Source organism: Dama dama, chromosome 24 (assembly GCF_033118175.1).
Source record: "Dama dama isolate Ldn47 chromosome 24, ASM3311817v1, whole genome shotgun sequence".
Lineage (NCBI taxonomy): Eukaryota > Metazoa > Chordata > Mammalia > Artiodactyla > Cervidae > Dama > Dama dama.
The window spans coordinates 36,213,721-36,230,989 of NC_083704.1; the positions used below are offsets into that span (position 1 = coordinate 36,213,721).

At 38.9% G+C, this 17,269-nt stretch overlaps 1 protein-coding gene across 1 annotated transcript in view; it reads left to right on the plus strand.

Annotated features, from left to right (window-relative positions):
• The window catches only part of MDFIC2 (MyoD family inhibitor domain containing 2), a 112,845-nt gene extending 97,243 nt beyond the window's left edge, over window positions 1-15,602 (plus strand). Inside the window, exons 4-5 of the mRNA XM_061129020.1 lie at window positions 6,685-6,906; window positions 15,346-15,602. Coding sequence (XP_060985003.1) covers window positions 6,685-6,906; window positions 15,346-15,602 — 479 coding nt within the window. The remainder of the gene's footprint in view (window positions 1-6,684; window positions 6,907-15,345) is intronic.
• Window positions 15,603-17,269: the final 1,667 nt, after the last annotated feature.

Below are 17,269 nucleotides of genomic sequence, written 5' to 3' on the forward strand. Positions count from 1 at the left end.
TCCATGGGATCCTCCAGGCAAGAATACTGGAGTGGGTTGCCATTTCCTTCTCCAGGGGGATCTTCCCAACCCAGGGATTGGACCTGGGTCTCTTGCATTGCAGGCAGATTCTTTACCATCTGAGCTGCCAAGGAAGCTGGTCTATGGCAACTTTGCATCAAATAATTCTATCAGAGTCCCTTCTTCCAACAGCAGCAGCTTCTCACTTTAAGCCCCTGTGTCACATTTTAATAATTCTCACAGCGCACGCTGCGCTAAGTCATGCTAGGTTGCTTTAGTCATGTCCGACTCTGTGTACCCCATGGACTGTAGCCCACCAGGCTCTGCTGTCCATGGAGTTCTCCAGGCAAAAATACTGGAGGGGGTTGCTGTGCCCTCCTCCAGGGGATCTTCCAACCCAGGGACTGAACCTGAGCCTCACACTTCCTATAGTGGCAGGCAGGTTCTTTACCTGGGTATTCTCACAGGACTTCAAACTTTTCATTTTTACTGTATTTGTTATGGTAATCTGTGATCAGTGATCTTTTTTGAGGTGACTATGACAAAAAGATTAGAACTCACGGATCCTTAGCATTTTTTAGCAATGAAGTATTTTTAAGTAAGGTATGTACCTTGTGTTTTTAGACAAAATGCTGTTACACACTTAACAGACTATAGTATAATGTAAACATAGCTTTCATATGCGCTGAGAAAGCAAAAGATTCACATGACCTGCTTTACTGCGATAATTGTTTCACTGTCGTCTTTTGCAACAGAACCAACAATCTCTCTGAGGTGTGCCTTGGAATCCAGAATTAAGGGCACAGAAGATTAAACTTGACTGGTAGTTTTCCAAGTGAAAAACAGAGATGGACTTGTGAGACATTTAGAAGGAAGAACAAATGAGAACTGGTAAATGATGTGATAGAGGGACACGCGCGTGTGTGTGTGGCGTGTGCGCTCAGTTGCTTAGTCATGTCCCACTCTTTGCAACCCCATGGACCGTAGTTCGCCAGGTACCTCTCTCCATGGAATTCTCCAGGCAAGATTACTGGAGGGGGTGCCATTTCCTACTTCAGGGGAATCTTCCCAACACAGGGATCAAACCCCCATCTCTTGCGCCTCCTACGTTGGCAGGCAGATTCTTTACCACTGCACCAGGTGGAGGGATGGAGCAAATCAAAGAATACTTTTAAGTTTAAGAAATCATGTAAATCCATGGCTAATTCATGTCAATGTATGGCAAAAAACCACTACAATACTGTAAAGTAATTAGCCTCCAACTAATAAAAATAAATTTAAAAAAAAGGAATCAGCAAAAGGATAATACTTTGAAAAGAAATTAAACTGTGAATTCTTCAGGGATATCCAGGGATATCAAGTTCAGGGAGAAGAATGAGAGGCCAAGTAGAAAGAGATAAAACAATTGTAATAATTTGGAAATAAAACATCCAATAGTCAGCTGCATGTCTAAGACTGCAATTTGTGATGACTGTGGGTCTCTTGAGGACCAAGACTATTCGCTCTTAGTCTCTGAAATCCCGAGCATATCCAGGCACACAGTTTATGTGCCTGGCTGACTGACTGCATAGAGATTTGGTAACCAACTGCACAAAGAAAACGAGTTGTGAGTGTGAATTAAGACAAAGGAACAAAGCAAGGAACTAAAAGGACAAAGTTTGAGGAATATTGGCAAGGAATGGAAGGGGGGAAAAGAAACCAGTAACAGAGATATGAAAGATGTGTCAAAGAAGTAAACCCAGAGAAAGGGGAGTGGAAGGGAAGAAAAAAACAAGAATGAATCAGAGGAGTGTCTGTGGGGTAGGGTGGGGGTAATGCTACTTATTCATAATTTGAATTCATATATATATACACACACACTCTGAAGATGCACCAATGCAAAAATTCAAAGTCACAGTTAGTGAGCAAAAATGAAAATCATTAAAATGTTTCCTTAAAAACTTCAAGTAAATAAATTAATATCTCCTGTCACATTGATTCATCCATTGCATGTAGGTACTCAATAAATGCTAATTGAAGTAAATTAATAACATTTGCTCAGTGGTAATAAAAAATTAATTAACTGTCTGTCTTCCCTGTTACTCACGTTTATTCCCATTGCTTCTGCAATTACTCCTACCCAAACAGAAATTTTCTATTTCCTTGACTTTCAGTATACACTAATATTTTTCCCCAACAATACAGATGAACTTCCAATTTTTGCCCTAATTTTTGTGATCTTTTTCCTGTTGAAAAAAATTATTTTCTCTAAGTTAATGTCAAGAACTATGTATAACATCCCAAATATAGTTTCACAAATTCCTTATTTAATTACAAAATAGTTTTCTCTGCAGAAGATGTGATACCACTTTTTATGTGTTTCTCCTTTTAGCTTATGTTACTTTATAATACTTTGGGTACAAAGTCAAATAACACCACAAAAGAAGGAATCTGGGGAAATCATTGTTAGCACTCCATCTACAAAAGACGGAAGATGTCAGTAACATTCACCCAAAATTGTGACTCATTTCAGATGTCAGAATTCTGGGTTGAACAGACTGGGTTCTGAAATGTGTGTTTGTCAGATGATTTTCTAATGAGTAACAGATAGTTCCCACTGGGGAATGGAAAAAAATAAAAATATAAACAGATATAGAATTAAAATAACTTTATGAATGGCAGCTTAACTTCTCTATAAAATTCTCTCAGTACAAGCCCAGTGTCTCCAAATGGTTGCTTAATGTAGCACACCACTTAGATTCAAAATGCTATACTTAAAAGTGTCGAGAAATTAAAAAGAGAATCATATACCACTTGGCTGTATACTGTATTCTCCGCATGTTCTTACATTCCAGTAACCTCTATCCAACTTTTTTTTTGTTACTGAATTACTTTGTGCAAAAGCAATTTACATTACATGCTGCCTGACTATGTGTGATAATTTGCACTGATTGTTAATTAATTCTGTAAGTAAATAGCTGCTGTAATCTCTATACTCATCAAGCTTTGTTATCTATCAGCTTTTCCTGAGGATAGAGACGCTGTAACTAAACAGGCAGGATTCCCTAAATGTGCAAGAAGGTAGTCCTACTTTTTAAAGACTTGCTGAGGGAGAGGTATGTCTACAAAGTGATGTTATTTGCAAGGCTTGATTTCTGGTAGGTGACACATCAAGGGATTTAGAGTGAAAAGGGTTTTGCTGATGTGCAGTTCCAGTGGTGAGGAAGGAGAGATAAAAGCTAAGAACAAATTGGAGGAAATACTGAGTAATATAAAGAGACAGGGATAAGAGCAACGTTTTTGGAATCCAAACGGCCTGGGTTCAAACCCCAGCTCTATCATTTACCAACAAGGAAGCTTCAGGCAACTTATCTAAATAAACTTCCTAAGCTTTGGTTTTACTCATTCATCTGTTAACTTGGGGTACCAATTTATACATTTCCCATGTATTCTGGAAGGCTGACAAAAACTGCCTCCTAGTGTCTTTGTGATGCTTAAATAAGGTACATAGTGGTAACACAGAACACTTGACATAAAATGTATACAATTGTGTGTGTGTGTGTGTGTGTGTGTACGCGCACACACACACACACACATTTAAGGCAGTGGTTTGGTATTCAAAATGGGTGATTTTAACCCTTGGAGGAAATCTGGCAATATCCACAGACATTTTTGTTTATTGTATCCTGGGGCAATTGGTGTTGCTGGCATCAGGTAGGGAGAAGACTGGGATATTGTTAAACATTCTATAATTTCCCTGTGACAAAGAATTATCTGGCCCCAAATGTCAGTACTTCTCAGAGTACTGAAAGCATAATTTGAATGACTATTTGTGATTATAGGTGGTTAGTCGACACTTTGATATCCAAGCAAGAAAAATATTCTTTTTTACCATTATCATCATTATCTTAAATCCACGAACCTCTCCTGAGTTAGAATCCAAGAGTTTCTCAATCTGTTGAGCTAATTCTATCAATTCAATATTACATTGTTATTACTGTTATTCAGTTGCTAAGTTGTATCTAACTCTTTGCAACCCCATGGACTGCAGCACACCAGGCTTCCCTGTCCTTCACCATCCCCCCGAGTCTGCTCAAACTCATGTCCATTGAGTCTGTGATGCTTTCCAACTAACTCATTCTCTGTCACCTCTCCTCCTCTTGCCATCAATTTTTCCCAGCATGACAGTCTTTTACAGTGAGTCGGCTCTTTGCATCAGGTGCCCAAAGTATTGGAGCTTCAGTTTCAGTATCAATCCTTCCAATGAATATTCAGAGTTGATTTCTTCTAGGATTGACTAGTTTGATCTCCTAGCTGTCTAACGGACTCTCGAGAGTCCTCTCTTGAGAGTTGGAAAGTTAAAAATGAGGTTAGAAAGCATACATTCTGCAGTGCTTAGCCTTCTTTTATGGTCCAACTCTCACATCCATATATGATCACTAGAAAAACCATAGCTTCGGCTCTATGTACCTTTGTAGTCAAATTGATGTCTCTGGTTTTTAATATGCTGTCTAGGTTGATATTACATTAAATGCTATCAACAATAAATGCTTTCCTGAACCCCTGTTTCTGCCAATCCCTTTTAAGGTGAACCAAACTGAATTCAAGAGATTTAAAGCCAAGAGCATAAGAGACAGAAAATAAAAATTAAGCACTGCTGAAAGTCAAGTCTATTTAAAGGCTCAGAAAGAAACAAAAAAGGCTGAAGACAATTGTGTGTGCAATACTGTCAGCTCTCACACCAGTTAGGAGCCTTTGGAGAGCAACTGTTTCATAGTTAGCTTCTGAAAATCACTGATGTACCTATCAGTAGCCTGTTCTCTTCTTTTTCCACTCTCAAAAGCAGAAGGTCACTATGGCAGTGGTTCCCAAACTTGTCCACATGTTGGAATCTCCTGGGGAGCTTCCAATATCTCTGAGGAACTGTAATCCAATCTGTTAAAGGGGTAGAGGGGGTGCCTGATCTTTAAAATATTTCCAAGTTTTAAAAGATTTCCAAGATGATTCTACTCTGTATATAGGTCCAGGAACCCCTGTCCTAGCAGGTAGGATCAAATAGAGATTTCCATCTGCTTCAAACTAAGAAGCAACTTCTTAAAGGACCATGAAAATGGAGTTGGCAAGAAGATACTTCTCGCACTGAGCTGCCTAAGCACAGGAAAATTAAACCAGGTTGCCAACTCTTTTATTGATCTCAGTCACTCAGTGAGCATTACTGAATCAGGGACTGGGCTAGTGATGGAAAAGGAAATTCTCCAGAAAGCATCTTCATTATTTCCCAATAGTGCTGCCCGATCCCCAGGACTGGGGCTTGTTTAGGTCTGGAGAAGTCCCTGGGAATCAGTTTGGATGTGTGTTTCACATCTGTTAACCCTTCTCTCCATCTCTGGATCACTTCACTGGTGCAAGTAAGCTATATGTTTGCACCACTGCCCTGTCTGGTCTCTCTCTCTAACCTGATTTTGTGGTATGCTTCTGTTGTACGCTCCTCAACGTTTTACTGCGTTGCTGATTTGTTCGACATTTCTTTTTTTTTTTCTTTTGTTCGACATTTCTAAAAGCCAGTGACCATACCTCTGTTGTTGTTGTGTTAGTCACTCAGTCATGTCTGACTCTCTGTGACCCCATGGATTGTAGCCCACCAGGCTTCTCTGTCCATGGAATTCTCCAGGCAAGAATACTGGAATGGATTGCTATTCCCTTCTCCAGGGGATCTTCCTGACCCAGGGACTGGCCCTGGGTCTCCCGCATTGCAGGCAGATTCTTTAGTGTCTGAACCACCAGGGAAACCCCAGTCAGGCAGCACTGAATTCTGAGGGCCCAGCCCCGTGTTAACACCCTCAGGTATCATGCGGGAATCAGTAGACAAACATGGGAGTTGGGAAACAGTCGAAGCATCTAGGTTTTCTCAGTCTTCCCTGTGCCTCTCCAAACCAGAATCTCAAAGACCTTGCTAGATGTTCCCTGCCAGGTTGTTATATGGAAATAAAAGCCTGCTCCCCAGGAAGCACACCCTCAACGCCACAAAGACTATCACCTTTATAAGGACCTAACAAATGGCAAAGCAGAGAAAAGACTGGCAACTAAAGAGTCTTCAAGCACAGACACAGAAATGAGCTTATAGGCTAGTTATGTGTGACCCCGTTTCTTATACAGGGAAGGAAACTGAGGTCTGTAAAGACACAGAAATGCAACAACTTGATTGAGACCATACACACTATTAAACAGTACTGTCCAGCATTTAAAAATCCTTTTATTGGCCAAAAAGTCTGGTTCAGGTTTCTCAATGAGATGTTAGATAAAAACCCAAACCAACTTTTGGCTAACCCAATACTACTTCTGAGATCCACAACACATTATGACAATAAGCTGACAACATTTTATGAGATTTTTGTTAATTACAGTGAATGAATGCCTTGCTTCTCCCACCCATTACTACAAAGACCACCATGGAAACTAGTGTTACAGATTACCATGAAATGTGAAAGTTGCAATGTGTTTTAAATTTTATAATTATTGTACTTTTATTCTTACATATATTTTCATTCAAAATAATCCTATTCAGTAATGTTTCATACTTTCAAATAATATTTTAATCTTATAAAAGTCTAGCATGGGAATTTGTCTGCAAACATCCATTTTTGGATCTCTAGGTCATGTCAACTACAGCAGGTCTCTGTATGTGTGTTTTCTTTTTTCATCTAGATGTGCAACTCACAAATGAAAAGCAGGCAGACGAGAAAGCCATTAATGCTATCGTTATAAATTCAGTATCAGAATTCAATATCACAGATGGACCAGCCAAGGAAACCCCCAGTGAGAAAAAACTGTCAGAATCCAGCATATCACTGTCCTCCCTTGAAGAAAGGCAGACGAAATTTTCCTACCTCCAAACTGATACTTCAGTTCATCCGAGAGACACTGATGGTATGTTTCTCACAATCAACCCATCTCTAAATAAAGCTCCCCAACTCCCGGCCCCTGGAAAATCATCACATATGCTGTTAGGGGAAAAAGAAAAAGTCTTTATGAATATTAAACAGGAAGACTTTGATTTGAAAACTCTGGTGAATGACACATGTCAAGGTCACCTTGCAATTATGAGGTGCTTGGCAGGTTGTTTGCTCTCAAAGGTGGGAGTCTGAGGCAAAGTGTTTTAAATAGCTCGAGTGAGGTATAATCATCCTTGCTATGGAGCGCTGAAGTAAATTTTAAAAATGGCCAATTTTTTTCTCTTCTTGGATCTGGAACTATTCAACCTTTGAGTCTAGACTGAGAGGACTGAGAGGAGAAGAAGGCAGAGTGGAATAGTATCAAAAAGTTGAAAAAGTGTAAAAATAGACTTCTTTAACTATAAGGATGCTGATATCAGCAGCTTGTGGGAAAAGGTTGGTTCCTCTGGTAACACTACCTCCTAGGCATTTGAATCAGTGTAAAGCTACACCAAACCATCTCGATGTATAACATAAGAGGCATGTTTCATTTGCAAAACCAATTTCAAACTGAGCTGATGTTAAATGATCAGCATAGTCAACTTCAAAGTAATGGACTTCAGACTAAGACATATGGAATTTTAGTCAGGCTAACTTTGCAGTGACCTTTACAGAAGATGCAAATCATTCAAGAGCTTTATAATATTCCATATTGATATTTGCATTTAAGGAAAACTCAAAGTTTCTCAAAGGAAAACATAACAGGGTATAGTTTCTGGTCTATATTTAAATTCATATTTGCCTTTCAAAATAAGACAAAAAATGAAATGAACTCTGTATAACAGGAACTTTGAAATCACATCAGCTTAATTCCTGACTCAAATTTATTCACTGTATAAAACTGGATAAAAGTTTTACCACCTATGACTCTCAGACTTTCAGTTATATAATCGTGCTAGTAACACACCATACGGTGTTTTGAAGATCAAATGAAATAGCATGGGTAAAACATCCAGGACAAAGTCTATCACATAATAAGTGTCTAATTTTTGCTTTTATTATGATTATGGGTTTAAAAAGTAAGGAAAAGATTTCTAATACATGTTATATATGATCTTGTGAAAATGCTGTCATGGATGCTTTAGACCAGAAGCTACAGACACAGCCACCTGCAGCTGCCAGGTCATAATGCGAATAATGAAGCCTGGAGGTAAACAATAGGGACTGGTCAGTATCATGGCAAGGTGAAGAGCGCTACCTCTACTCAGCTCCAACCAAGTGTTGCCAGAAGGAAAAAGAGGTTCAGAGTCGCCAGACCTAGAATGTTACATGCAACCTCTCAATTTGTAAGTGTTGGTAACACTTATGATGTTGCCAACTTCCTTTATAAAGCCCCAGATACTCACAACAAGACATGGATTTTGGCTAACTTTGGCCTGTAGACTGCCAGGTTATGACCTTGTGTCAAGATGATGTCCATATTTCTGGTTTTGTTAGAGCCTGATGCTAATCAAGAAGACAGGCAATACAACAGAGTTCTCAGCATTGTGACAGTAAAGAGTTTTGTCAAATCATGTCAGGGTTACACAGCTCTTGTAATGATTCCAGAATCAGGAATTCCCATTATATGTATCCACACACACACACACGTACAACAGAACCACTCTGACCTGTCTTACCAGGTATCTTGGCAGAATGAGACGGACAATGCAGTCAGCATGTTGCCTGAACCCTTGTATTCTCAGGGAAGACCCAAATGACTATTCTATTAAAACAGCAACTCCACTCTGGTGTCTCATGTAGGAAAAAAACAACTATTCACTCTACAAAAGAGCAAAGGAGATTCATGAAGACCACTGAATTAGACTGTCTTGTTAAGGCCTGGACCAAGGCTACTCTGGTCCAGGAAATTCCAATATTAAGCTAACAACCTAGGTAATAGCTTACCCTTCATTTCCCTAGTTGTAAAAAAAAAAAAAAAAGAATCTCCCTACCAAGGTAAACACTTTTGGTATCTGGTTAAAGGAGAGAGTAAAACCTCCAGGCAAGGGCCCACAAACAGTGTGAAGAAACTCTTATTATCCTAGATAGCAAACATCAAGGAACTAAAACAGTTAAATCAGATTCACTTCATTTTAGGAAATTTTGATAGTAATTAATTTAAGGATGCAGAAATTGAGAGCTGGGGTCATTGTTCATACTGAGATAAATACAGAAATATCTTTCAGGAACAGCAGGGGAAACAGAAGGGAAAAGAGAAGATTGCATCCACTTTCATGTAGTTTGTGGTTAATTTATTTTCAAATATATAAATGAGTGCATAGGAATGGATGCTTAATTGCTAATATCTATTATTTATATACATTGCCCCACTTAAAATAAGGATGGAGAAGCCTCACACATGCAGATTTTGTAAAATGTGCTACATCCATTAGCACAGTTCATGGTGTGTGCTCTGATGGGAATTTAAGAAGGATCTTTACTGCACATCACACACTATGTGCTGCGACATTATTATTAAATCATGGCTCATCCTGTGTGGTCCCACTCCAGAAGAAAAGGGGAGAAGTCCAGAGCACTGTCTGTGCTTCTGCTTCTATGTTCTGACTATAAAAGCATCCCGGTGGATGATAAAACCAGGGATATACATGCTATGAGAAAACAGGCTCCTTAAAAAGAATCCTGAGAATATACCTAATGGATGTATAATTTTGAATCTGAGGTGTCTCATCCAAGTGGAAGAGGAAGATCATAAATATAAGACACCTCAAAAGAACAGTCTTAATTACACCATGGACTACTGAATAAAATGATTACATTTTCTACACTGTAAATTTCATACAATTAAATGCAATAGTGTCACCTTATAAAATGTTTCAATTTTATAATTATTTCAGTTCATTTGCTCAGAAAAAAACATAAGCACAAATTTACTAAGTATCACCCAAATCTAGTCATTCTAGTTCTAAAGAACTACCTTGAATGTTAGTTGTGCTTGTCTGAACTTAAATAGATCCTGACATATTTAAGTAGCTATTAAAATTGATAAAATCAGGGATGATACCCCAGCTAGAGAAAGGCAGTCACACTTTATCTGTTTCCACTCTGCATTACAGACTTTTTTGAAGAACTTAATGTTGGGGGAGTGGGAACCAATTTTTATACTTTTGAACCAAAAACTTCCAGTAACCAGTTGGAGCCACCATGTCATGAATCTTGTTATTAATACCAAATTCTCTCGGTGACAGAACATTAACCATAATGTACCAGAATATGGGGTTTGGATGAGGTTCATCTTGTCTTTTGTTTTTGTTTTTCATTTTGTTTTGGGAGAAGAGGATAGGATTTTTTTTTTTTAATCTGTATTTTTTTAAACCGTGTTCTTGCCACTTTGGAAAATGATTCCCAAAGATGCAGGAGGTATGCTTCTGGAGTTGAGAAGTGTGAGAGGGACCACAGAGGGCAGCTACAGCAACCGCTAGTTCCGCCCTCCTCCTCATCCCAGACATGGTGGTGGCCAGAACAATGACAGCTGGAAGGGCAAACTCAGAGATGACAGGACCGTGAGTGAAGGACTGACCTCGGGCACACTAGTGGAAATTCCTCTGCACTGTTACCTTCACATTATAACTAAATGTGATCCATTCTAATAAGGCAGATTCTGCCTCTCCTTTCCCCCATATTTATTTTTTTTATTTTGTGGCTGTGTGGTGAAGCACGTGGGATCCTAAGTTCCCTGACCAGGGATCAAACCTGTGCCCCCTGCATTGGAAGTGCAGAATCTTAACAACTGGACCATGAGGGGAGTTCCCTGCCTCTTTAAAATTGAAGTATGCTTGATTTCCAAGACTGTGTTAGCTTCAAGTATAGAGCATAGTGATTCAGTATTCTTGCAGATTATACTCTACTATAGGATATAACAAAATAACAGGTATAATTTCCTGTGCTGTTCAGTATATCCTTGTTGCTTACCTATTTTATATACTGTAGTTTGTGTCTGTGAAGCCCATACCCCTAATTTGCCCCCACTTTCTATCTCCCCTTTAGCAACCACATTAAGATATGGTGTACATATACAATGGGATACTGCTGCTGCTGCTGCTGCTAAGTCGCTTCAGTCGTGTCCGACTCTATGCGACCCCATAGACAGTAGATCACCAGGCTCCCCCGTCCCTGGGATTCTCCAGGCAAGAATACTGGAGTGGGTTGCCATTTCCCTCTCCAATGCATGAAAGTGAAAAGTGAAAGTGAAGTCGCTCAGTCGTGTCCGACTCTTTGCGACCCCATGGACTGCAGCCTACCAGGCTCCTCTACCCATGGGATCTTCCAGGCAAGAGTACTGGAGTGGGTTGCCATTGCCTTCTCCACAATGGAATACTACTCAATCATAAAAAAGAATGAAGTACTGGCACTTACAACAACTTAGATGGACCTACAGAATATTATGCTTAGTGAAATAAGTCAGGCAGAGAAAGACAAACTTTATATGTGGGACCTAAAAGTAATACAGATGAATGTATATACAAAACAGAAACAGATTCTGCCCCTTAAATAGCCAATATTCTAATTACACTTGGAATGGTCCAGAGGCTGCAATAGTCCTTCAGGGTCATAAGAGTATCACTTAGCACTTCACAGTCTTCACATCCTCCATGCACCCTGTGGGTGGAAGCAAAGAGGAAATAAAAGCACCCTAAGAGGGTTTTTGTCATGGCTTCTTGCTCAAAGGCAAATACCACATTCGCCTGAACGGCCTGAAGGTCTCAGATCTCCTTTAACTCAGGTTTAAGGAAGGAAGAAGTGAGAAATGAGATGGGTATCCTGACAGCAACATGAGGAGACTATGCTGTGATGTCAGGTAGTTCAACTAAAGGAATTTAATACATAAGGAATGTGTTACAAAGGTATGAAGACAACTGAAAAGCCAAGTGAGGAAATTAGCAATAATAGGAAAGCTCTGCCACCTCTTCTTTTGTTCCCTCCTGGTCTCCAGTAGATCAGCAGCTCGGACATTAGCTCTTCGGCCACTAGTAACTATTAGTAGACAAAACAGAAGGCACTAGCAGAAGCCACAGAGAGAAGGGCATTTGGAAAAAGATAAAACCAAAGAGAAAATTCAAAGCAGAGAGCTTTGTAGCCTGAGGTTAAGGATTTAGGACCTGATTCTAAAGGGAGAGTGAGATGTTCTAATTTATGATTTTAAATATCACAGGGGCTAATGAAGAATTTGAGATGGGCTCATGTGGAAGCAGTGTCCTGGACAGGAGGCTGTTTCCAGGGACCTGATGGTGGCCACAGCTAAGACAGTGGACAGAGGCTGACGAGTTTAAAATAGGAATCTGCAACAGAACCAGTGAAACTCAGGAGAGAATTGGTTGGGGAGAGCATGATGAGGAAAAGAAAAATGACAGGAATGAGTTGCAGCTTTGAGGCAATCCATATGTGTGTTCAGGAGCCATTCACAAGATAAAATTATGGAAGAGACAGGTTTGTGGAATGTGGGAAAGAGGGAGCCCCATGATGCAATGTGGCCTTGGTAAGTGAGAGATGTTCTGAAGACAGTGCGGAAGAGATGAGACACAGGCAGCTGGATGGATGCTGGGCACGATGGCATGATGTTTTAGATGGGCCAAGAGGAGTGCTAATGATAGGCTATGGAACATCAAGTTTATGCAACATTAAAGTCCCAAGGAATACGGCAGGCAAAGGAAAATATACCCATTCAGGAGAATGGAAAGTCCAATTCTCTTTTCAAACAGTTGAGAATTTTCCCCTGAACTGCTTACTCTACTTTTGTGCAAACAAAAATGGACCACATGCAAAACAGTTTCCCCTGATCATGCAGAATTATTTAATACGTCTTTTAGGAACTGTGTGGAACACACTTGAAAGTGGGGGAAAAATCTGTTTTCAATTCATTAATGTTGCCATGTTTTTCTGGGCTAGAGGCTCTGCTTTTATAACCAAATAAAAAGGACTGACTTATAAACAGAAAAAGAATAATGGGCTCTATTCTCAAGTGCAAGATAGAGGCAAGGAAGGAAACAAATGCCAACTTGACCAAAGGATTAGATCAATATATATATATATAGTATGATATATATAATATTATACATAAAATCTATGGTGTACATCAGAAGCAGAGACCTCCAGGGTCTGACAACTTGAGGAGATGTTGGCAAGAGGATTCAAACCAAACAGTTATATACCCACAGGAAATTACAAGGCCATTTCACAAACAGGTTTTCATACTCTGATAGGAAATACCAGCTCCCATCCCCAGAGGACACCCTGCACCCAACCTGACTTATTTCTAAGCCAAACTTTCAGTCTTGTAATACTTAAAAATGACAGGATCTGGTGGGTAAATTATTTTTATATGGTCACAGACCTAAGTAAGTCTCTGATTCTCCAGTCTAAGAGATCATGGAGCATTTGCTTGGAATATTTTCTCCTGAGAGCCTCTTCTTTGCTAGGGGCTGCTAGAACAGCAGTCTTGGCATTAAAAAAAAGGGATGAGGCTTTATGCCCAAGATCTTTGACCACCAACACTCCCTCTTCAGAAATGCATACTGAGATTAGAGTCTATGAACGGCATTCACTCACTTCTGAATTTTTGTGGGTGATTTGTAGTGACTTATGAGATATAGGTGAGTTGGCCACATGATAGAAGCTGGCTCTGAGGGAATAAAAATATACCCTGTCTGGCGAAGAGATGAGTACACACACCATAGACGTATTATGAAATAGGCCACCTAAACTATAAATACTGAGTAATGGCCACAGCACCTGCAACAATATATAGCAATTAAAGTGGTCATAAAAGTTATGGCATGGTTCTTTATCACTCTGTATTACTGAGAAGAAAGAATCAGAGGGTGAGAGGCTGGGGAGAAGGGCAGAGGGACTGAGGGATGAAGGAAGATTTTTGTTTACCTATATGCAGAACTCATTTGAGACCTTTATATATGTATATATATTTTTAAATAAATTAGAATAAGTTTATTTAAAATATTTGTTCCCTTTCAGAGAATTTCCATGTTCTCCCTTCTCTTAAACACTAAGCAGTGTTGTGAAACGGAACAGCAGTTCTGTTATGAATAGCAGAAAAAAGTTTTCCGTAAGACATTCTTAAGAAGTCAGTGAATGGGGACCTAAAAACATTTAGACAGCACTGGCAGATGATGCAGAGAGCAGAATTTGCAGGCTTGTGTAGTCAGTCAACTGAAGTCTGAAAACCAAAGATTACTAACATTATTAATGGAGGAAAAATAGATTACAAAAGTCTAATAATGTTAACTGATTGATACGCCCATTAGGAGAGGGGAATTTCCCCCAATTCACACTAAAATTAGTTACTTTCAACCATTAGCAGTCTTCAGTATACTGATTTTAATTAATTAGATGATATATCACATGAACAGTTACCTACCCTTTTTCAAAACCCTTACAAGTTTTTGAGATTTTCTTAACTAAAAAAAAAAAAAGAAGGAAGGAGGGAGGGAAGGAGGAAGGATGAAGAGATGAAGAAAGAAAAGGAAAGAAGTTATAATTTCAACAAAAGAGCTGCTGCATCTTCTAACTAATTCCTTTTATAGAAACAAACCAAAAATAATAATAATAATAATAATCCATAACCCATCACAGCTGCTTGGCTAGAATTACCAATTACCTTCAATGCCTTAGAGATACTTTTCATATTTTTACAAGCCTGCATAGCAAATTTCTAAAACAGTTTTCTTACAGAGGATTGATAAGATTTATATCATTTTAGGTGTATAATGATGATATATTTCATTTAACTATATAAAATCAAGGCTTTACATAACTGGAGGAAAAATGAGAGAGGGCTTACAAATAATAGACTACCACAAACAACTACGATTATTTAAAAAGTAATTTCTGTTAGGTTTTGAAATGTGCTTTTCACTGGCATTGAATATGGGTGTGGCAGATTTACTGGAATCCACATCAAACAAATAAAAAAGCCTTGTGACGAGAAGCCAGAAATGTGGATGGTCTCTCCTTGTCCCCAAATCTAATTGCTCCTGAAAGCTCCCAGCACTTGGGGAGGACTTGCTATTTTTCAGACCACTGCAAGGTTTCAAGAGAGGTAGCTAATTGTGCAGCTTCCCAGCACCTCTATACACAATGTAAATACAGGAGTTTAGAAAAGGGACAGCACTTTAAATAACCAGATTATGTGGAATCAATAGGAAATGCTCAGGAAGTTAATAAAGCAATTACTTAACTAGAGTGAGTACTGGACGGGGGTGGGAGCACTTGAGAAAATAACGGTGTACATCACCCCCAATACGGATAAATAATTAAGAGTCGGCTATAAAGTTATCAAGCACACCACTGCACATGCTTGCCCTGCATCTGCGTCCCCAGATGAGCCACATATAATTGTCTTTCTTTCTTCTTTCAACAGAGGACTGCGCCTCCCTTATCCTCGCCTGTTTGTTCTGCCAGTTTTTGGATTGTCTCCTGATGCTCCCGGACACGTGTGAAACTGTGTGTATCAATGTTTGCTGCCCCTCTCACAGGTACCATCACACCTCAGATGAAAGCCACTCCCGGAATGACTGCAACTGCAACTGTGACATTGACTGCAGCCTTTTTGAATGTCATGAGACCAGCGAGTGTCTGGAGCTGGCCATGGAGATTTCAGAAATCTGTTATCGTTAGTGCCACAAAGGGACCACATTCAGGCAGACCTTTTGGCCCTCAGGGGAAACTTCATGACAATGAGCCTGTGATTTTCATGTGCTGAAATGTAAGGACTGTACACATTTCTTGGATGCTCTAGACCATTTTATTCTGCACCTGTCTGGGAAAAAGCTAGTATTGTCAACTCAATGGTCTTGTTCCAAATTTCCCTACCGCATGGCTCGCTGAAAAATCAGATCTTGATCACATGTGATGAACAAATCTTAAATACTTCTTAAATGCCATAGGTACAAGATGTTTCTTGACTGCAAAATAGCATGCAGAACCATTCTGTGTTATTGCACTCATTGGCTTGCATCATGGATTCAACTTCATTCACAAATTCAGGACAAATTAGTGCATTCTTTTAGAACTGACATACATTAGCTTGTCTTTCCAATGGACTCATGCATAAACATTATGCATTGTTGGTTATTATTAATAATGTATTGTATAACATCATTTTGTAATTAAAAATTTATTTATACAGTCTCTTAAAATTCACTTATATGTACAGTTTAGGTAGGAAAGGGAATTAAATGAATTAGAAACCATGTTCCTGTAATTACAACAGATGTCTCTAAGACATATCCAATGAATTTTGAATATGATGTACTTCGAGAGAGTACTGTAATTCTAGACCATATTATTATATGCTTATGACTATGTCATAACAGGTTATGCATATTCTTAATTTGTTACAGAAAATCTTTTTTTTATTCTAATAAGCAGAAATGGGACTTATGTGCAACTTTCAAGAAAATGACCCCAGATCGTCAATTCTTCATTTTCCTCATTTCTGTTTGTCAGGTACAATAAGCAACAGGATATTAAAACAGAACCAGTTCATTTCACTAAATGATCAGTTGTGTAGGAACCCGAAAGAAATACATGTGCAGGTACTTATTCAGCACTGAGTTTCCTAACACAGAATGTGCTTCAGAAACCATATCTTTTTTTCTTTTTCTGAAAATTCAAGTGATTCACAATTATATTGAGCACTTCCTTATATTTACAACAAATCTTTGTAAGATGTGGTATAAACTTAGAAAGCAACTTTTGACTCAAACAAATTAAAACAAACAATTCAAACAAATTAAAACAATTTGTGGGGGTTGAAGTCACTTGAATTTTCTTTAGTCTCTGTAGGCATGGCACTGCTCACAAATGTGTTCTTAAATATTCTAATGGCGCTATCTCACTACCTTCATCAAGTGTAAAAAAAACACACTTTATCAATAAACAAAGAACACAAAAGTGAAATGAGTCAAGGGAACTTTTATGATCTAGACAAACAACAACAACAACAAATTCCAAAATATCTATCTTTGCCTGACTTTGGCAACCTGGGACAAAAGGCACACTTGGTTTGTGTCTGTAGCCAACTACCACATTTGTCTACTAGGCAATAACTTTCTCGAAACACTGAAAACTCTTAATCTTCTGAAAATATTTTAAACTGCCCTTATAAAAAAACATTGAACTGTTCTTGTCGTGTTCCTGGTAACCCAGTGTATCTACGGCTACTGCAGGCTTCGTCCCTGTTCAATTATCATGTTATCCACAAAGCACAGAGCAAGACAGAACCCAACCTTATGAAACACTATAGTCTCAATTCTTTCTAGAAACTTAGAGATAACTGTATG